Here is a 23,674-nt window from a genome sequence, read left to right as displayed (position 1 = left end):
TGTAGAACGTATGGTAATATTTTGAATTCGCTTAAGATACTTTTCTGACTTGGACCATATAGAAAGCTCCAGTTTTATAACAAGAGCTAGTAGCTTTAAATATTAGGGAAGTTGAAGATGGTTTTAACTTTGTAGATATTTTTATGTTAAACTCTCTAAAGAGCCGTTACTAACTTCAACAAATACTGTTACAAAACCCTTAACTATACACATACATATAAACATTTTGGAGAAGAGCTAAAATTATGAACTCGGAAAGCTTTGATGGCAAGTAAAAATGTTGAAAGTGAATTGTGAAACTAATCAAGCTCGCAAAAGCTTGGCCATTTTGGCGCTAAATGAAAAATGCGAAATGCAATATTATTGCGAGCATTAAAGAGTCACTCAAAAAGTCATCACAATTTGAGTGGCAATATTCAAAGTAGAAGGGCAAATGAAAACTGGTCATAACATGTGCAATTTTGTGCACATTTGTGTATGAAAACTGCATAAAATGTAAAATCCAACCGCAAAAGAGCATATTGCAAAGGACAAAGTGAAAGGAAAAAAGAAATGTGTGCGTGATTGCGGTCATTTTAAATGACATTAATTGTCGGTTTTAGAGTTTTGTAGTAGTTGTTGTTGTCGTTGTCGATTTCAATTTTAAAATTGTTGTTTCACCATTTATTGTTGTAAATACATCAATGTTGACAGGCAGTAAGTGGGCAACAAACTAAATGAGATGTAGGCAAGCAGATTAACTGGAAAAAAATGTTTCGCTTAAAGAGTGTTGACTAGAAAGCTGGTAATATGAAAAAAAGTGAGTTGTTGCAAGTACGAATATCTGCTGTGCGCTTTATAACTACTGATGTGCCCTCAAAATAAGTTGCCATGCAAACCAAAGTCTCGCCAGCTGCTAATCTGTCTATAAGCAGCAAGTACCGTTGGTGCATTTTAATGATCTGAAAATGACATGAAATAAGTGGAATTTGTTTTTGTTATACTGCTGACAGCTCAAAATACTAAATAGCATTTTATCAGTGAAAAAATACCAGGCTAGATTATATAGAAAATTGCAAGTCTTTGCAAGCTAAGGCTACCTTAATTACATATATCTTTGTTTATTTATTAAGTTGTGGCAAAAGCTGATAAGTTATACTAGTTGCATACGCATTTGTTTGCACAGCCGTTTGTATTTGTGGCAACGTAAATTACTAGTGAATTTATCAAATAAACAATTATGACGAACAAAATCAACACCAACATAAATAATTAAATGCCTTATTTTGCATGAAAACATTGAAAACAAGTAAACATTAAAATGCCCAGTAGGAAATTGAGTACCTTTGGGTATGAGGTATATTTTTGGTGGTGAATTCAAGTTGTAGACTTTTTATTAATGACGAACTATAGTACCTAATGCTCAGATTTATTTTCTATTTTATTTTAAAAAGATAATTATTTGAGAGAAAATATCTCTAAGTGTTTAATATCCAACAAATTGTGCTAAATTTATTTTTTTTCTGGTCTGGTTTTGAAAAAAGAAAAGGAAAATTGCTTTCTCAATAAAATATGCTAGAAATCCCCTTATTTATGCTACTAAAATTCCTACTGGGTCCTTTGTTACATGCTACTTTGTATGCAGGGAGCTTCTTCATACACGCACACAACGGTACAATATTAACAGAGTGCGAATATTTCAATTAATTCTCGTACAAATTGAATTGATTGCCATTGGGCAAATGGTAAATACGCTCGTCTATTTTGCAATTAATTTTAGACTTTACTTCAATTGCATTGAATTTTGAGCACACAGTCACAGACAGACAGACAGTTATAAGACATTGTATGTTGTTGTGGTTGTTTGTTTTGCATGTTTACTACTAATTTACATGTACTTGCATTATCTATTGCCCAAATAACTGCAAAGTAATCGTGTATTTATTATAATTTGTTGTATAGGGTAAATATGGGAAATGTGGAAAGGTTATAAATGTGGACAAAAACTGATAATTGTAAATTTATTTCAAAAAAATATAATTTCAAATTAATTTAGTGAGGTTGGAAGAAAATTATATTTTTTAAATAAATATTTTGAATAAAAAAAAAATTGAAAAAATATTTAAGTAGAAAAAAATGTATATTAAAAAATTAAAAACTAATTTTTTTTATATAATTTTAAATTAAAAAAAAATTTTGGAAAATTTATGTATAAACATTTTTTTATTAAAAAAAAATTAAAAATAAAATTTTTATAAATATAATTCTTTTACTAAGAAATATATAATAAATGAAATTAAAAATTTATTGTTTTTTAATTTTAATTAAAAAAAAATTAACCGAAAATGTATAACTTTTTGGTTTAAAAATGTATTTTTTATTATGAAATTATTTATTTTGTCAAGTTTTCATAATAATTATAAAATCCAAAAATAACCTCACAATTACCACATTACACAAATTCACCTTATTCTCCACCAATATCACCACACTTGCCTTTCTGCACGAAATTTGATATGTTTACTTAGTTCATTTAACCGTTATTTGTAACCAGTAGCGTAAATTGACTGACAAACTAATTTGATACTTTCCATCTTCAATTTTAAGTTGCTGCTGCACTCATCGCCGTATATTTGTATGTACAAGTGTATGTTTGTGTAAATATAATATTTCATTTAATTAAATATTATTTGATTTATTTGTGCGAAAAGCAGCGGAAATGAAAATCAGTTTAATTAATTTCATATATTAAAATGAAAAATAATAATAATTTTTAATATTCAAAATTAATAAATTATTGACTGAGTAAATATTTCATATTGAATTGACAGACGATTTATTTGCTGGTAGTCGCTTTGTGCTGCACTATTTATATAACAGTAAAATGAAATAATTTGGTCTCATTATGAAGTTGACTTATTGCTGATTGTTTGGTCATTATGCAAATTTAATGTGAAGTCTAGAAAGCTCTTTGGCTCATTTTAATGCTTATTAATGAGCAACAAGAACATTCTGGCTACAAGGTGTTTCTGAGAATTGCATTTAATTAGTACTGATATTTGTAAAATACAGTTATTGAGATATTTGATGTTGTTAATTAGTGTTTGTTCATGTGATTTTTATTTAAATTTAAATCTTGGTAGAAAGTAAGATTTACAATTGTTCTCTTTATGATCCTGGTAGACCTTTTTGTCAAGCAGTTAAGCCAGATTCATTATTTATATTGGTATATTGAATCTTTTGGAGCACTAATGAGCTTAAAAGCTCTTCTGAAAAATGGAAAATTATTTTAAATATCGCGTATTTAGTTAGCATCTTGTTTGAAATTCCGAGAAATACTGTATAGTCAACAAAGGTAGATAAATAAAAAAATAGTTTAAGGGGCTATACCAGTAACCCATGAAAAATAGTCAAGAAATACATAACAATATCAACAGAATTCAGAAACAAGAGCATCTTTGAACATTTTTAATCTATATGTTCAAAAACCAGACGTTCTCTTCTCGTTGAAATCGCTGACCAAAAGTTGATTTAAAAAGTGTTTCGACTATTGGAATAATCGCTGGTGCATAATATTTAATAGGACTATTTTAAAGGCGACAATATTAATAAATATGCCTACACACAATGTTATTAATAAATATTAAAAAAATCTTAATTCCCGTTATTTTTTGAACACACCTCATATGTGGTATCGGACGACAGAAGGGCCATTCTTATTTATTTTGAAGAAAAGTTAAGAAGAAGAAATCTAAAAAACGCTTAAACGAATAAATTGAATCGAAAATATATACCTCAAGTAGAATCTGGTAGAAATTCTTCACTACAATTTTTGAAAACTTTATTCAGATATTAAAAATGATCATATTGTTGTTGCATTTATATGCATAACGAATAAATTGAATCGAAAATATATACCTCAAGTAGACTCTGGTAGAAATTCTTCACTACAATTTTTGAAAACTTTATTCAGATATTAAAAATGATCAATGTTGTTGTTGCATTTATATGCATTTTTTTATACATAACTCTACATTGCCTTCTCTGGAATACAGAAATTTTATTCAATGGTATATACAAAAAATGGATAATACAAAAAAACTCCAACATTTTAGCTGTGTTGGTGTAAAGGTTATAGCGGTCTCATTCTCATGCTCGTTTGATGTAAAAACCAACAAATATATCATCACTATTTCACTCCAAAAATGATTTATAGTAAAATAAGTGAAACATTTCATATGTCTTCCAATCTAATTAACCAAATTAAGCTTAAAACACTTAAAAAGTCATTCATAATGCCAGAAAGCAAGTGTGAGCAAAAGCATACCGAATAAACTCACTTAAACGCTGACAAATATACACTCAACTGGGTACAAATATACATATTGTATATGTATATAAGATATATCTTATCTCCTGCCTACACACAATGTTCACATTGAAAAATCAATTATCCGCTTAACAGCAAATAAAATTGAAATTTCATAAGCTGTAATAAAAGCAAAAACCCACACCACCCCTCCCTCTACACCAAAAATATGGCAAACGCGCAACAATAAGGATTACAATGCAATATGCAGATTTCATATGAAAAGTTTAGACCAACTTTTTAAACATTGCGGAATGTCTAAATCAGATTGGCCATAAACGCCACATGGGACTGTGGCAAGGCAAGCGTGTATGTATGGCATATTTCCGGTACATTTATAATAACAAAATATTTGTGTAGTTGTAAAAACAAAAATCCAAAAATGAACAAAATGATTTGAAATTTGAGCAAACTTTAATATTTGCACGCAGAATTGGCTGCTCACATGAATGCCGTAAGTAAGTAATAGAGTTGCCAGCTGGCATACACACATATGTACATATATGCTTGCATTACAACTTTGACACCTAAATCCCAATCTCAATATTAGTTGAGCGCCACACTTGAGCACATACCGCAGAATGAAGCACACACTCTTGAGTGAATGAGAAGTGTAAAAATTCATAATTTTAATTTAAAAAGTTTTACATGAACTTTTCAAATCGTTCAGTTGCACACACACGTCACTTTGTATATCCTATTGTATATATGTAAATATAGTAGACCTGTGAAAAAATACACAACTAATCATATATGTATACATGTATGCTTTTGTATGTAACGCCAGTGTACCTGCGTTACCGCACAAGTCGGAACTTTTCGCTTTGATCCTAACCAACTGCTGCAGATACCCTCTCATATTGGCGCTCGAGAACTTTCCCAACAAGCGCTGCCTTTGTCGACCACCAAGAGCGACCAAGGCCCAAACTTTACAGCGACACTCACACACATACCAACAACAACAACAACAACAACCAGCAGCAACGCCACAAATCCTCAATCCGGCTGTTTTGGTTCGGTTAACTCGATTATCACGTGACTTTAGCTGCAGTAAAACAAAGCGCCGAGGCTAGTTTTGAACTGGTTTGCTGCCGTCCAACGGTGTAAATTTGCCAAAATGTCTTGTCTATCCTTTCGGGCGTACATTCGGCTTGCTGCTGCACTATGCATTCATTATTTCACGTACACACAGGATTGCTCCTGCTGCCAGCTAATTTTGTTTGTTGGCTTTTGGTGTGCCTGGTAATATCTTCCTGGTGGTGCAGGTGTTGGTTGGGCGCACGGCACCTTTGGTCTTTCGCGTTAATTTCAAATTGAATTTTCAAATACTTTCAGTCTGTTAGGCGCAGGAGTAACTGCATAATGGCGGCAAATTAGGCAAATTTCAACGCAACAATGTGGTGGGTAGGGGGAGGGGATGTGTAGCAAAATAATATAGCTAATTTAAATTGAAATAAATTGCAGTCAGAGGGTAAAAGAAAATTACGCAAAACTTTTTCAATGCAATCAAAGCGCTGGCGTAGGGTTAAAAAACGGTAAGCGAATTTCATTATTATTTTCTATTCAAACAAAGTTGGTCTGCCAATTCAATTATCATATTCTTTGAATGCTTTGATTGGCATGGAGTTTTTTGTGCACTTTTGCTATAAAATTTATGTGGGAAACCTTGAATATAATCGGCATAAGGTGCAGACCAAAAATCAAGCATAATTGTTCATATTAATTGCTTTGCATTGTAGATAAAATAAAGCTTGTTGAATTCATGTTAATGAGTGATTGCAGGAGGAAATATTTGATATGAAGAATGTTAGACAAAAAGTTGAGAAATTCATAGTATTTCATAATTAAATAAATAAAAAAATTAAAAATTAAAATATCAAAAAAAATTATAAATGAATTATATGAATACGAAATTTAATATTAAAATTTGTAAAAAATTGTACTCACCAGCTATATAATCTTCAATGCTGAGAGCTTATCTTCATTAATTATTTGTGAATTGAGTATTTCCTTAAATGCTGTTGCCAGTCTATTGAGTATAAAACATATAATTTCATATACTTTGTATGGGAGTTGCGATTTGTTGTTGTTGTATTTGCTTTTTATTTCATATTTTTCAAATACACACATTTAACTATTCAAACTTTTCACTAATACAATACTAAGAAACTTCACACTATATTTTATGTATCACAGATACATATACAATATATACACTTTCTTCTAAATATTATGCCATAATTCACGATCTATAAAATTTTCGTCTTTCACTTCTAGGATCTTTGCCGTTCAGCCGGCTGGTGCTCAAATTATATTCGCCGGCGAAATATACACCATTTCATTTACTACGAAAACACTTCAAAGGCACATTTCTAAGTAATTTACTTTCAAAATATTTGATTAACACTGAATTTTATGCAAAATCTTTCATATTTTACATATAAATTGGTGTAATATGCAATTACACAGCACTTTAGCACTTTCTAGAAACTGACAGCTGCGCATTGTTGTTGCTGCTCGCTGTGAAATGGCCACGGGCGCAGGCACACTTTCTTCTTTTGAATAAACGAGCTGAAATTCATTGCACACATGCGATATTTTAACACAAAACGATATAAAACTAGTTTATAAGCAATTTTAACAATAAATTTAGTTACTTAACGCGATTTTAACACGAATTTCGGTAATTTTCACTTTTTGCTAATCAGTAGCCGACGCACTCGTTGAAAAACCGCGGAAACTAGTGCGAATGAGAGAATATGGGAAGCGGAAGTAGTGATGCATTTGCGTTGGAAATTATTTTAAACATTTAAAAAATTTAAATAAATATTAATAACAAATGATTAATTTAATACTTTTTATGAATTTTCAAATATTTAAACCGATATGTTTCTCATAATAACCATAATAAAATTAATATTATAATTTTTCAAATGTTTTTTAAATTTCAATTTTTACATTGTAAATCATAATATTTTAAAGTTAAATATATAAATTTGCTATTTTGAGTTTTTATGAAGTATTTTTGTGTAGTTTTCGCATATTTTAAAGTAAAAATAATATTATTATCTAAAATTTTTTACTCACAATGTACAAAAAATTTCATATTTAAATTGGTTTTAATATTTTTAATTATTCAATCTTATTTTAAATACTATATTTAAATAAAAAATCATAACATAATAGACATATATTTTAATATTTTATTGCATTTATACTTTGCACCGTGTGCACAAGCCTAATTGGTTTGTGACTCTACTTCCGTTTCCCTTTGTGACACTGCCTTCCAGTTCCGTCACTTTCGGTCTTTTCGCTAACGAGTAAGCAAGTTGCACATAAGCTTCTAATAAAATCGTAAAAATTAGTGGTAAAATGTGCGTTTAATGCAGAAGTGTCTTATTTGATTAAGTTATCAAGCAGATCGGTATCGCGGAACGTTGAAATATTGATTGTAAATGGTGATTTATTTGTATTTATCAAAAGTGAAAAATGTGCATGAGCTAGCGGCGACAACAACAACAATTACACAGCCTTCCATTTTAGCGAATATGCAGATGAAGACAATTCACAATGTACTTATCACATATGAAATATGCAAAGACTATCCTGTGCACAATCCCAGTTGGTTTGTGACTTCACTTCCGTTTCCTACGCATTCCACTATTTCGCTTCTCGTCAGTTTCGGTTTTTTCGCGAACGAGTAAGTGAGCTGCTCATAAGCGACAAATAAATTATTAAAATTAATATACAATTGTGCGGTAAATATAAGAGATTTGTTATTAAATGGATATAATAATGTTTCGATGTTGTGGAATGTTGAAATATTGATCGCTATCGGTGTTTTAAAGATAATTGATACAATTGCGAAGTGTACATGCGCTAGCGGCCATTTCGTGGCGAACGGCAACAACAATTGCGCAGCAGGTAAATGTGACAAGTGTGACAAATACGAATATTTCATGAAGTGAATGTTAATAATTTAAATGTTTTAAATGGAATTTAATAAAAGTAACAATTATTAAAATATTGAAAATGTGTATACATATGAGTGTGATAGTAGTTGGCAGAAGAGTCACTGAAACGAATGTGTAAAGCGCCTGGAGCGCCGACTACTCAACTATGCAGACGAATGTACATCATATACATACAAACATACATATGTATATACAATATGTTGTGTTCGTATCGCGTTCGTGCGTGAGCAATGCAAATTAAATTTACTGTCGTTATTTTACCATTTTAAATTATGAAAGAAGTGTAAATACAATAATAAATTATGTATTTTAAAAAATTAATTATTTTAAAATATAATTAAATCAAAAAATAATATAAAAATTTTAAATTTAAATATAAATTAAAATTAAAATTTTATTAAAATTTAAGAAACATTAATATCTTAAATGTGCTTAACTATTAGTGCGGGTCGATATAATAAAGTTTAAAATCGTGTTTCGAAAGAAAAGTGAAATTAAAGTGTTTTAAAAACTTATTTAATGAAAGAAGAACTGTGTGTTAAATATTTTCTGTTTGGAATAAACTATTGAACTCTTTTCGTATAAGTTAAGGCAGCAAGATTTATAGATGGAGACACAAATGGAGTAAAAATTTGTATTGAAAATTGGTGAGTGCTTTTAAGATATAATTTTTTAATTAAAAACATTAAAATGCTATATATGATGAAACTTTTAAATATATTTACAACTTACATACTATTATTATTGTTTATATTTTACCAAATAAAATTTACTTTTAAAGTGTTTTGTAAATTATTGGTGCTGGAATGATAAAACTCAACCGAACTATTTTAAAATTTTTCAAAGCAAATAAATGTGTGTTCAAAAATAACGGTACTTTTCGTTTATTGAAAAAAAAAATATTCATTCGATATTAATATTGTAACATTTAAAATAGTCTCCATTCGTTATTATGCACTTATGCCAGCGTTTCTTCTAATCGTCGAAACACTGATTAAACTCGCTTTTTGGCATAGTTCTTTGCTCTTCCTTCTATGCTTGTAACGTGACAGCCCTTTAAGGTTTTCTATATCTCTGGCAATATAAAAGGGCCACACACAGTCATGTCAATGGAGGCTGGGCTTGTTAACTCTTAAGATTCAAAATTTTTCAATTCCCGTTATTTTTTGAACGCATCATGTATAAAATAATTTAACACATATGCAAAAATAAGCACATTTTATATAAAATAGTTGTTGAACATTTCTCATAGGTACTAATCAAGTTCTGAAACATCCAAAAAATTCTAAAGTGCTTCGTTTTTGGTAAATAATTTTTACAGAAAATCATTTTTCATATTATAAAGAAAATTGCTAAAGCTTGCTTGAAATTTGCTAAAGCTTGCTTAAAATTTGAAATCAGTTAGTTGTTTATTTTAAAATATTTAATTTAGATTTATTTCGATCATTTTTTCAATTTAACCCTCCAAATTACCGGTTTTTATACTCTCGCAACAAAAGGTGTTATACTCTCTTAACATAACGGTTGTTTGTAAGTCGTAACACTAAACGACTTAGATATAAGGTTATATGTACCAAAGTGATCGGGGTGACGAGTTCAAATCCGCATGTCTGTTTGTCCGTCCGTCCGTGCAAGCTGTAACTTGAGTAAAAATTGAGATATCTTAATGAAACTTGGAACACGTGTTTCTTGGCACCATTAGAAGGTTAAGTTCGAAAATGGACGCCCACAAAATGGCGATAACCGAAAACACACAAAGAGCAATAACTTAGCCATAAATTAAGCTATGAAAGCAAAATTTGGTACAAACGATTATTCTAGGAAGGGGCATATTTGGATGTAATTTTTTTGAGAAAGTGGGCATGGCCTCGCCCTCTACTAAGTTTTTTGTACATATCTCGTAAACTACTAAAACTATATAAACGAAACTTTCAGGAGTGGTTTTTCTCAGGTATTTCCTTATATATTCTAAAAATGGAGGAAATCGGATAATACCCACGCCCACCTCCCATACAAAGGTTATGTTTAAAACCACTAAAAATGCTTTAATTCAGTAAGAAAAACCAACAGAAACCTTAAATTTCATTATAAAGAAGGTACAGAAGAGCTGCACTCAAAATGGTATACAAAATTTTAAATGGGCGTGGTCCCGCTCACTTATGGGTCAAAAAACATATCTCCGAAACTGCTCGACCAATTTCAATGAAATTCGGTTTGTGAAAATAGGCCAAATCGCTTCACAACCACGCCAACTTCCTATGTACCAGAACTTTGAAGACGATCTGAATCGTTTACTTTACAATATATAAAGTAAGCACTAGTGAAGATATCGGAATAGAACTTTGCAAAAATACTGCATTTATAGTGTGGCATCGTTCTTCTAAAAATCGTCGAAATCGATTTTTTTTTACCGAAAATATAGGTAAGTCTCTAAGATATTTTGAAGAAATTCGGAGAGAATATCTTTCTTTTAATAATATGTCCCCGTGCCTAAAATACGTGAAATCGGGTCATAACTTCACCTGACTCCCATATACCATATATTAGAGTTTCCAACTTCCAATGGACTTTATACTATTTATATGACGAACATGTGGGTTAAATTGTGTGTTATATTAATACAATTAAATAAATAAATTGCGAGAGTATAAAATGTTCGGTTACACTCGAACTGAGCCCGTCCTTATTTGATTTTAAATAAAATTCACCTTCTCGCAGTTTACATACGCAATATCATACGAACACATTAAATCAAATCAAATTAATTTATGCCATTAGAATTTTGGTATCAAAATGAAAACGATTCCTAGCAGACTCTTTTATTCGATATTATTTCGAACGCTTTCCCACTAAAATTTCACAAATTACCGAATTTTTAAACATAAAACCCACCTTTTCGCAGGTTATTTACGCAAAAATAATATGAACTTAAATAATTCGAACTTTCACAATAAGATGAATGATATTTCAGGGATAAGATAAGCTTCGCAAATTGCGCTGAATTTCACTTCTTCCGAAAAAATCCCTTACCATTTCCAATGGCGCTTGCTAACGAAACCGAGAAGAGCTGGTGCATTTCATGACATGATTTATGTAGTGAGTTTTCACTTACCCGCCTCTTTCATTACGGATGCGCTGCCCAACCAACCAACCAATGCTGGTAGCATTTAAAAAAAAAAAACGAAAAACACCAACGAATCCCTTCACATCCACCTGGTATTTTGGTTGCTTTTACGCGAAAATGCGAGTAACTGCATCTGCATCTGCAGCTATTGTTTTATCTATGGAATCTGCGCTGTGGCATGGTAGATAGTGAAAACAAAACATATTTACAACAACAACAATAAGAGCGGGTGGCAAAAACATGCAGCAGACTCATTTGTTACATAAAGCCAGTCGCCGAAATTTATTGCTAAGGCAACAATAAAGTGAGTAGTGCGCTATAAGGCAACAACAACAAATGCTGAACTCACATACTCATACACACGTACAACAACAATGGAAAACCACACGTTTGCACCGATTAAGATTTGGACTTTGTGAATGCTTGCATATTTAGCATAGCGTATGGGCCAGCGGGCTAACATTGATAATAAACACAAGCAAAACCATTTGGTGCAACAACAATAACAGTTGCAATGCTCCAAAATAACACATTGGTGCAACAGCTGCAGTGTAAAAACAAAAAGTGAAATTTCAGATGCTGTGAGAATTCTACATTTTCCAAGAAATCCCCGGTTCTTAAACCAAAAAACAACAACAGCAACAACAATTTCATAGCAACTGCCACAATGGTGGAAAAGCGCGTGAAAGCTGCAAAAGCTGAGCTGGCTTTTGTTATTATATTTACATACAGTTACACCGTCTTATATATATGTTGTTGTTGTAAAGTGGTGTAGGTGCATTCATACATATATAAAGAGATATTTATAAATGAAAGGTGCCGACTGTATTACGCTGCTGGCTTTGTGTGTATGCATTTGTGCGTGTATTGCCAAGGCAGGATTAATCAGTGGCTTAAAATTTATTGCGCTGCTTGAGAATATTAATTACAATGGTAACGGCAGTTACAAAATGAAAGCAACAAATATGTTTAAAAGTAAGACCGAGAAGTGAAAAAAAGACGGCATTACTTTGACGTCCGCCATTGCTGTGACCACAATAACCGCAGGGGGGCTAAATGGGCGCTGTGCTGCCAAGCAAGAGAACTCAATTCAAGCCATAAACAAAAATTCCGTTATTTCCTTACATTGCTGTATTCGGTAAAAAAAGAACACGATGTACGCGTGGTTGGGTTTTGGGGCTTACGGTTTCGCGCACGCTCACATTTCTCATTGAGGGGAGGTTCGAAAAGCGGCATATTTCGCGAGAATATATAAAACAGGGTCAGATGATGGGAAGCGAAATAAATTTTAGGAAACAAAAAAAATCGAAAAGAGATTATAATCTAAATACCTGATTTTCGAAGTAATGGGGCTTATAAAATGATATCTAGGTGCAAGCTATTCTATAGTTTCGAAATTTCATCACACTACTCGTCTATGTTAGTATATTATGTAATTCACAACTTAGATACCCCAAATAGGGATTAATTTTTTAAGGTCAAGAGAGTCCCGGACAAGTCTCTATCGCGGAAATCAAATTTCGAAGAACTTTTGATTTTTCGGACAGTATTTTTTGGAATCAGTCATACTTTTTACAACTGGAATATGGAAATGGTTGAGAAAAGTCCCAAAAAATTTATTGGTATCCTTAAAAATATTGAATTTTCAGTTCATTATCATGGAAACCCTTAACATTACGAATACTATACCCTGAAAAACATCCAGCTAATAATATGAGCTCCACAATGGATTACTCCGCATTTTTCGTCACTTATTTTGTTGTCCCCTCCTACTGAATCATTCCGCTTTACAGCTTTTGCTTTACAGCTTTTCCTCTTTCATCTTTCATCCTTTATTTTTATCTCCACACCAGTTATTTAAAATATCTGTAGCATAATTTCTCTTCCAGTTACAAATACTTTTAATACGTTCAATTCAACAAATGCATAAATTCTGATTTTTTCTCACCAGCCATTTGCATTTCCATCTCCATATGCTTCGGCAACTTAATCTCACCATTCACATTGCTCAATCCGCCATGAACAACCTTTTGCTGTAGTACTACTATAACGGTACAGAATATTGCCGGCTGCCAGGTGAAATACACAGTTACATGCAGCTTTGGCTTATACGCGTAACAACAACAACAGAAGCGTTGTGTTAATTGTTTTTTTTCCGAGGATTTTTGCATGTTTGTTTTTCTCAACGTTGCTTCCAACTAACGGGTTTTATGCTGTTCTTCTCCTGAATACCCTTACTTTGCTGGTTATTTTGATTTTTTCGTTGTTGTTGTTTTATTTTTCACTATTGCCGTTTGCATACTAGCGGCTTTTTGACCGCTGTTGTTACAATTGTTGTTGTTGCAGCTGTCTTTCGTATTCGTGCGCTGTTGGCCAGTAGTTGTTGATGCCATTGCCAATGCAGATGGACGTCTCTGCTTATTTCCAGTACATAAATTTTATCAATTCAGTGAACTGCACCGACTAGCGGTTATAGTCCGCCTCGCGCTCATCCTTTGCGCGCTCATCTCTTCAGCGGAGTTTCTTCTATCTGCTGTTGGGTCCTGCAAAATTCTGCGTATTTCAATGAATTGCTTGATGATAATGTTGAAAATGTTAAAGTCAAACTTTACATTCACAGCCTTGAGCTTGAGCTTGGGGATTTTTGATATTCTGAAGTTTGACTCAACAGCTGATCGTAGCAATTTTTAAACGAAATATTTAAATTTGTTTAATTTTCCAGTATGAATTCTTATTAGTGCTACTTGAAGTATTTTTAATTAAGATATTATATATAGGGGAAGACAACCTTAAACGTTCTTAGTTGCTTTAAAAATAAAGCTCAAAACGATTTTATCAAGACAAGACGTCTTTAGTAAATTCTAGTTCGCATTTTAAACGTTGGGTGGAAGTCACAAATTCATAAAATTTTTATTAGCAGGAGAATAATTCAAATTCTCAATAACTAGTATTGCTGACATTTTTGACGAATGGATCCGAATTCAGATGGGATGTTGGGGGAGGAATCTTCTGCACGGAGCTTGGCATCAAGTACAGCTTAAGGCTGCGAGATCACTGCAGCGTTTTTTAAGCGGAGGATAGTAGAGCGGCAATCCTGGCCATGTATTCGCTTAGCCTCTCTATCAATAGCTTCCAGATACTTTAAAATAATATTCGTTTTGGTCCCAGGCCATAGCGGTGTCACTAGAAACTGCAAAGCCGACGAGCTTGCGCGTAAAGGCACCCAAGCTGCAATCTCATCAGGTTGGGAACAAGCTGATGCCCCACTATCGACATGCTTCTCCTTGTTGGAGCAGTGGTCGTCGAAGGAACATTGCATGCGTTCGACAATGACCAGTACCTATGCGACTGCGAGATCATACTGGTTTAAGGTGAATGACAGGAGTTCCACTGAGCTATTTGCTCTCAGTAAGGTACAGCTGGCCATAATGATAGGAGTCAATACTAGCCACTTGTTGATGGGGTTACATGCGTGAGGCTAAATATCCTGACGGATTTAAATTGACAAAGTTACATGGAAGCAGGTGAGATTCATTGTCCAGCTTTCGCTAGACTGCAGGGAAAACATCTTTGCAGGACAGAATTCGGAGAATCAGCTGAACTATCCCGATTTGAATGCACAAATTCGTGAAAGGATCAAAGCGCTGTGTCGTCAATTGAGTGCCCAAGAAAATTCTTTTTGAGGAGTTTGAGGCATCACAAAGGACTGACTTTAGCTGTCCAAATGGGGTCTCTCGTGGCACGGGAGATCAGCTCTTTTAACCTAACCTAGTTGAATGTGTGATGTGATCTGCTTTTAGTTTTCAGGTTCCAAAATATAGGAATTTAACTTCTTAGAAATGAAAAAAAAAACTTGAGCTTTTCAATTAATTCACGTCCATATTGATAATATATACTGCGACGCCTACGGGTGTTGGTTCACTGTAAGTGCTCTCTTAGTTCCTAGTATATGATGTCTATTTGAACAAATCAATAATAGATTGGGAAATAATTATTCTGATACACTCTGTGTATATTTCATCATATTTTTTTATTTTTTTTTAAATAAGCTTCAGAAAGCTCTAAGGCGGAGTTTACATTATTGGCTGCAATTTGCACTCGGAAGTTGGGTCCACACAACTGATAGGACTACATGTGCGCCCGTGTATTATAAATTCGAAAACTTTGGTTTTTAATATCAAAGATAAGGTTTGATGTAATCACGAGGCTGCATCTTTTCCTACCAAATTTTAAATGAGTCCTTTATGGAGCTTTCTAGCTTTCTAATCAGCTAACCAATAATATACAAATTTCTACCTTATGAAAAGTTCGTTTTTCCGCATAACTGTTTCTATTCATCCCTTAAGTAGTTTTGCTTAACAACGCATTAGCAAACAGAGCTTCTGTAAAGTGGAAACTGCTAAATCAGCGCTATAATCTCAACCCGCTTTACGTTACTTCCGCTATGTGGTGTTGCTGTTGGTTCATACATTTTCGCACTTCCGTCGCAGCCAAGCATTAATAGTAGTACAGACCAGCTTAAGCGGAGACTTACGCGAATACGGGTATTATTGCTGCCTCTGATAATACTTAGTTTGGTGTTTTTGTTGTTATCGCGGGCTGTTGCCATTGCGATCAAAGGAAGTACATCATTAAGCGCATCCTAATGATGTCTATAACAACCAATAAGCGCACAAACATTTCAACCCTTGCATACGCGCAGTCGCACTTAACCTCACTCTATTGACGTTGCTTAAGTGCATGTGGAATTATATAGAGCTATATACTTGTATGGAGATCATTATCAAAAGAGTGCGCATTAGTAAAATAGTATTTAGTATAAGTACCAGCTAGATAGCTCAAAGCTTAGCTGCAGAAGGTGGCAGCGTGCATGCAATGAAATGAAATAATGGGGTGCTGAAGAGTAGACAGGGTCGTAGTTTGTCTGAAGTGCACCTGCGCTTCCATACATATTTCCAGTTAACGTTAAAAATTCGACAAGTGGGCGACTGTTCACTTTGGCATTCAAGGTGCTCGCTCTGTCACTTCAACAATTTCACCACTTAAATGCTTTACCGATTCCTTGCTGCCACGACACTTACACACAGCGACACTTCAGCTCACTTAAAGGCTAAGATTGAATGAATGAACCAAACTGAATTTCGTGATGAAGGTGAAGGTTAACGAAAATCAATTTAGCTTTGCCTTACACAGAGCTTTCACTGCTTGTAAGCTTGTGGGTGTGCGTGCGCGCTCAAGTACTTGTGCAGTTTGCTGAAGATTTGTGTGAAGTGAAAGGCGATTATTTTTCCACTCAAAGACAGTAAATTTTGTTCGGTAGTCAATGGCTGTCGACGAGAGCTGCTTGAGATAGTGTTAGAGAGAAGCAAGCATGAAGACACATAAAATATATATTTATATATAGACAGCTATTTCCAACTTTTGGTGATTTGGTTTTCACTTTGTTGTGCATTTCTTTGCCGTCATGCTTCCTTCTTTCACCTTATTTTATTTTTATTTTTTTTTCTTATTTTATTTTCTCTTGTTTGCCCCTTTGTCGCTCTGGTGGCATTTTTATTGACTTCCGGCTTTCATTAGTCGGAAGTTAAGTGCAAAGCACGTGCAACGCCTGCGTGAATTTGTCGAAAACGTGCGACTTACTGAAGGATTTATTATGTACCGTTAGTAAATAATTTATTTTATAGCTGGTGAAATGCGCTATGAAAAAATTTTGCATAATATATGTGGTTGTGCTATTTAGTAGATGACATTCATGGAAAACGAGTGCAAATTTTATGAGTAGAATTTTAGACTCATTCACTATGCGCCCAAAGATATGTTCTGATATGCAATTTAAATGAAGGTATACCTACTCAAAGTTGAAGGAAATGCTGTTTTATGGTTTAAAGTAAAAAAATAAATAAATGAAAAGTAAATAATAAATTAAAATTAAAATTAGTCACTTTAATTTAATATATTTATTTAGGTTTTCTACCGCAATTCTAGTTTAGTTCACCCTCGAAACATAAATTCAAACTCATTATTATGGGTGGCACGCATCTGAACTGATAGCTATGCGCACCTCGAAAACTATTTATTTACAAAACTACGCACACCATATGGTCACTTGTAAATCCTGGTACTTGGTTGTTGGACGCATATTTTTCCTTCACTTGTAAAATTATTTTTTCCCCAGATTTTCGCCAAGCTATTTACGTGAGCTCGCATTTTGTTGTAAGCTTTGATGACAATGCAAATTACATTTGCCACACCAGCGTGTCACATATGCTCTACGCGCTCTCTATAGCTGCCAGGAGTTGAAAGCACATAGAAATCTAAGGAAAAAAGAAAACGAAACGGAAGAATACCAGCTGTTTTGAGAAGGTTCCTCGTTGGGAAAAATTCATAATTTTTCTTCACTTTATTGTTTCTCTATTCATTCTATTACTTTAAAGAATCTCTGTAATTCTCATCTGGTTTATGCAGTCATTGATATGAAGCTGTAACTAGTCTTTAGTATGCTATGTTAGAATCATTAATAAAGCATACGCCGTGTTGACTTTGATCGTAGTTCCCAGTTCCCACGACAGTCCGGTCAACCTAACCGGAACGGACGCAGGATTTCATCCAACTAAGGACTTTTAAATCGGCAGTACTCTTCAAAATTGTTTGAGAAATATTTTCTCCTGTTACAACAACAACAAAAAAATCTATGCTCGAACCGATCAATATCAAAAACTAAGGAATAAATATTTTCCATATCATAAGATCTAATTCTTGTAAATGATATCAAATAGAATACTTTTCCTACTTGACACTTTAGTACCCATCCATACATATCCAGCGAAGCAGCTCGGGCAAAGTCAACGTGTCACACATTTATGACACACAAAACCTTTTCAAAAGCGTCCAATGATGACAGCAAAATATTTCTACTACAACACACAAACAAACCACACATAATATGTGAGGAGTTTGCAAATAGGTGCCGTTATTTTTTTGCAGTTACGTAGTTATTAAAGTATATATGTACAAACATACAAGTAAAGTAGCATAAATATATGTATTTGTATGAGTGAGTGGTATGAAATGAATTGGCTGTCGCCCATTGCTGTCAAGCTGCGATTTCTGCTGAGATTTTCATGTTGACGTAGGATGACAGTAAAATTAGATTGCTGTTGTTGCTATTGTGTATGCTGAATTCTTACTGCTTAGCTGGTATTTGCTTGTATTCTTGTTTCTGCTGACAGTCCCAGCAACATATTCACATTGGTACACCGAATGTCGAATTTGCGGTTTAAAATTGTTGAGTTTCGTTCTTTTTTCAATGTGACGCATTTTAGTTCAAGTAATTTCATTGTAAATTGCACTCGTTTTGGCATGTGTAAATACTTTTCTGTAAACAATAAATAATACATTCATATACAAGATGAGAGTTAATGGTGTACATATTTCTCTTACAATATTCTATAGAGGTAAACTTTATGATGAGAATACATTTGTGGTTTTCTTTCTTTCCTAGGCTAATTATAATGAAAGCTTCAATTTCAATTTAAAATAAAAATAATTGAAATATGGTAACTAAAATTAAATGATAATCAGTGGTATGTGTCCTTCTCTTAAAGCGAATTTTATCATCATAATGGTCTGTGTAAAAATAATGATTTTGTAATCATAATAGATTCTTAGGGCTTAGGCTTGATTTTCTTGTTATTTCAAAACCAGTATTTTACTGTTTTAAATCTAAAATCTATAAATATTTTCCTTAAAAAATTATATGACGATTAGAAAGGAACAAGTATCATAAACACTTTTCCAATATTTTAAAAATATCGATACTTATTTTATGAATTAAAATAACTAGAATACTCCTTGGTACCAAATAATTTGCAAATAAAGTTGGCTTATAAATACAATTCTGAATCTCAGAAGATGATACTTTTTCTGTAACAGATCAGCTTTAGATAGCGACGTTTTATAAACCTTTTGGCTTTCTCGAGTTGAAGCTCTCGTTCCGTTTAGGTGAGAGGAGGCTAATCGTTGGGTTTATTATTTTGAAGTCAAATTTTATGATATCGAAAAAACATCGATATTTCCTATATCTTTGCTTCCGCCGTTTTCCAATAGATGTCTCTAGGGTCAAGCACTGGTCGATTAATCGATTTTTTTTATATCGATCTTGGACATTTGTGTCAACATTAACCCAACAAAATATTTGTAGAGATCTGTTTGCATCCCAAACTTATTCTCAACTAAAAATGTAATTTTTGAGCCGAATTCTCGACATTTGCGGGAAATTTTGCTTTTCTTCCAAGAAAAGTGCGGCTGAGGCTCATCGACATTTGTAACCGCTTCTATAAAAAAAACTTAAATTTACAAAACAAAAACGGCGGAAGCAAAGTTGTAGACCTAATATAAATATTGATAATTTGCTATGTCGAAAGTCTAATTGTCGAAGAATATTGGATCAAGAGTAACTCTCAGGACCACATGTGTATTACAGACAACTTGAATAAACTCAATGAAGTATATGTATATGATTTTTTAACTAAACATGAATGTAGTTTGATTTGTTGGTGACTTTTCGACTTGATGACTTTTAATTTAATTTCTCAATAAATCCTCTTTTCATTTTGCTACCTTAAAGAGCTATAACAGCAACTCGTGAAAAATTAGGCGATTTTCGTGAATTTTTTAAAAGAAAGTACTGGAACGAATTTTTCGAAGTTTTTTGGATATAATAAGGTATATTTCCAGCTATATTTTAAGATTTTTTTTTTTTAAAAAATATTGAAAAAGAACGGAGTTATATGCTGTCTTCGGAGGTGCCATAAAAAAGTTCACCAACTGCTGACAAGATTCCGGTCGAATATGTAGCTGAAATGGAAAAAAATTCAAAAAGTTTGCTAAAGTTAAAGATATATCTTATACAATAATCTACGATTTTTGAAGAAAATAAAAAAAAAATTAACAAAATGCGTAGTTCTGAAAAAAAATGACGTTTTTTAATGCCAATTTGACAATTTTCAACCGATCAAAAAATCGTAGGTCGTTGTATAATAAATATATTCAAGATCGGTCAATTTCTGGTTGAGTTATGATATGATTTTGAAAAATGTCGTTTCCAGAAAAACTAGTTTTAAGTTTCTACTATAAAGGTTTATATCTGCGAGCGGTCGCTCTTTAGAACGCTGCCAATCAAAAACTATTCAAGTTACCATCCTTTCGTTTTTACAGGATATTTTTGAAAGTTTAACTGATCGAATAATTAAAAAAATTATCGATTTTTTTTGAAGGTATCACACTGGTATATCCCTTTAATTGAAGAGGACAAATCAAATAAAAGCTTTTCTCAGTAACTCTAAAACATTCCAGAACAACATCTAATTGTAATATCCCAACAATTTATTTTCTCAGAAAAAACACCTCATTGAATAGGTTAATATCTGATCTTAGATCTTTTGTGAGATGGAATCCAAAAAATATTTTAGAACATTAACATCTATGGTAATGGAATTTTATCTAAGGATGGTAACAAATTTTGAGGTTATACTTCAAGACATTTAACGGATTTTAATTATTTTATGGAAGCTTGAAACATTTTCTGCATTACTCTTATTTTCGAAATAAATTTTATCAAATCAGAAATGGAAATTTAAATTTGCATCTCCCATAATATGACCCTCCACTTAAAAAAACGGTGTTCGGTACTTCAATAAAACATATTTTTTATTCAAAAATAATATTTAAATAAAAATTTATAATTTCTTTAACATTTTACGATATTATAAACCTACTATTTACATTTACTTATGAGATATTTACTACGCACTGCACGAAAATTTCGATATACCGAATACCTATGTATATTCACATTCATACATATGTGTCTATGGTATGATTGAATTCACGATACACTGCAACGCCATTACAACAATCGTGTCATTCGTGTAGTTGTGCCAAATGTCCCAACAATTGTATGCCCCTGCGATTGTATATAGCGAAGATGAACGGATGATCGACACAGAACATCAACGGTTTAGAGCGTAACGACGAAAAGGCGTTCCAGAACAACACCACTGCAAATGAGAGCAGATACACAAATTAAGCTTACAAATACGTAACGGTGTGTGTGTGCGTGTATGTAGTACATAAAATAGCACAAACATGCATTCAATCAATGTTTCAGGTAATTAAATTGAAATTCATTTGCTTACTCGATGGCTCCAGCTCACCAATGCCATCCTCACTGACAGCGAAATATGCCTGCTGTGTGACCTGCCATGCGCTGGGCCAATGTAGATCCACATTTGCTGTGGCATTTAGTAGCTGAAATTAAACGAGATATAAGGTACAAGTGTAGTCTGTATTGTTTGTGCTATTATTTTGGGTACTAACCTGCTTGAAAGCGCCATCTAAATTAGTGCGTTGTGAGAATTGAAATTGCGGCAAGAAGACGCGCACCAAAGTCGATTCCAAATGGCGGCGTAGGTGATCGGCTCCACTCGTTGTTGTTGTTGCTGTCTGCTGCCGCATGTCATCTGTGTCCGTCGTGTCGTTTGTCAAGCCACACAATTCATGAAGCAACGACACATTGCCACTTAGACGCCGCAGCAATTGTGGCAAGCCATTCTTTGCATGCGGCAATATGATGAGCATTTTCAATTGCTGTCGCTGCAACGACAACTCCAAGGCGCTAGCATTCAATTGCGGCAAATCGCCATATAGGAAGATGTCGTCTTTGCGCATGGCGTTCAGATAGGCGTGTGTGTGCGTTTGTGGCATGTAAAATTGGCGCTTGTGTGTGTCACGCTTCTGGAAGTTGTGCGCCCAGCGTGTATTTATGCGCACCGCATTGATTAGTTCATTGCGTTTCTTGTTGTTTTTGTTATGTTTGTGCTTACTATTGCTGTTAGCCGGCACTGCAGCAGCCTCAACATTATTATCGATTTTGCGGCCTTTATTGTCGCCGTCATCTTCAATGCTGCTGTCGTCCGTGCTTTTGTTGTGCTCCTCCTCCGCGCGCTCCTCATCGCTCTCCTCGTGCAGCACAAATTGCAGATTTTTCAATTTCCGTGTGAACCTTTGTGAGTTGTAGGCATCGGCATACAGCGTGTTGGCCACCACTATCGGTGAGCCTGTGATGTGGAAGAACTCTTCGAACTCCTGCATGCCGCTGTCACTAGTGTTGCTGGTGACTTCATTGCTGCTCATGGCATCGTACTGTGTGGCAGCGGCAGCGGCGATTTCTTTGTCCGTGCCATGCAGTTGCAGGTACAATTCCAACGCTTCCTGTGGTGCAATCACAAAATTTCTTGCTGCATCCGCCTCGGACAGTATGTGTGCCAACAGCAAATGCATTAAATCGGTGGCGTTGGTGGCACTGCTGGCCGTTGTGATGGCAGCAAAGGCCAGTGGCTGGTTCGTACTGTATAAAAGCCAGAGTGAGAAGCCTGTGAAGTGAAATTTTACACTTTAAATCTTAAAAATATTTATTTTTTCCGCACTTACAAATGAAAGCCGTTTTGCCGTACATATTTATGCTTTAAATTTATGCTTTAGCGCGACATTTCAACATTTGAACAATCACTGCAAAGACATTTTACTACTGAATATTTCAGAAAGCTATAAAATTTCAAGAGCAGCCTATATTCAAGAGCAAGTTAATAAAAGCACTAGGGTGATACCTTTTTGGCTTGCTTCTAACATTAAATTATTAAAAAATCATCTTTTTTCACGAGTGAAATGCATAAGTGCTCTCAAATATATGACTTCAATCATAAACAAGTGTACCCACCTAATATTCGAGTATATATTATAAGCGCTTATCTCATTTCGAATGCTTATCAGGTCTGGCGTTTTCGGCGGAGAAGCGTGCTGGAAGCATTTATTCAAAATTCGAGCTTCAATTTCGGTATAATTAATTTATTAAACAACTACAATTTCAGAGCTCCATAAATATAAATATATGTATGTATAACAATCTATTAATAATATACTATATAGATATATTTCTGATGCGTTTCAGCAAATCATTTTAGTAAAATTAGTGACATTTTTTATTTGACAAATGAATTAGCCTTGTCATACTACTTTGGGTTAGATTATGTTGATAAATTTCCGGATTTTCTAAAGAAGTGAGAGTCAGAATGCCTAAACTTAGTATTGCAAAAGCTAAACTGATAGCTTCGACGGAAAGAAGAATATTTTTCTTACTTGCTTCATAAAACTTCCCGGACCTTAGTGGGC

At 33.6% G+C, this 23,674-nt stretch overlaps 1 protein-coding gene across 1 annotated transcript; it reads right to left on the bottom strand.

The window, feature by feature from the left end:
* Positions 1 to 21,136: 21,136 nt before the first annotated feature.
* Positions 21,137 to 23,054, bottom strand: LOC105209260 (uncharacterized). The gene is made up of 4 exons (XM_011179574.3): positions 22,937 to 23,054; positions 21,824 to 22,878; positions 21,643 to 21,754; positions 21,137 to 21,504 (listed from the first exon to the last, which is right to left on the bottom strand). Exons 1-4 carry the CDS (start codon positions 22,959 to 22,961, stop codon positions 21,368 to 21,370), a joined length of 1,329 nt encoding a protein of 442 aa, XP_011177876.2. The 5' UTR covers positions 22,962 to 23,054; the 3' UTR covers positions 21,137 to 21,367.
* Positions 23,055 to 23,674: the final 620 nt, after the last annotated feature.

This window comes from Zeugodacus cucurbitae, chromosome 6 (genome assembly GCF_028554725.1).
Source record: "Zeugodacus cucurbitae isolate PBARC_wt_2022May chromosome 6, idZeuCucr1.2, whole genome shotgun sequence".
Lineage (NCBI taxonomy): Eukaryota > Metazoa > Arthropoda > Insecta > Diptera > Tephritidae > Zeugodacus > Zeugodacus cucurbitae.
The sequence above is the reverse complement of the archived record's forward strand: the minus strand, read 5'-3'. Positions and strand labels throughout refer to the sequence as shown.

Excerpts from the sequence above, each read along its gene's own strand:
- LOC105209260 (XM_011179574.3), bottom strand. The coding sequence starts at position 22,961 with ATGTACGGCAAAACGGCTTTCATTT. Across the intron at positions 21,755-21,823 it reads TAGATGGCGCTTTCAAGCAG|CTACTAAATGCCACAGCAAA; the intron begins GTTAGTACCCAA and ends GTTTAATTTCAG. Across the intron at positions 21,505-21,642 it reads TGGTGAGCTGGAGCCATCGA|TGGTGTTGTTCTGGAACGCC; the intron begins GTAAGCAAATGA and ends TCTCATTTGCAG.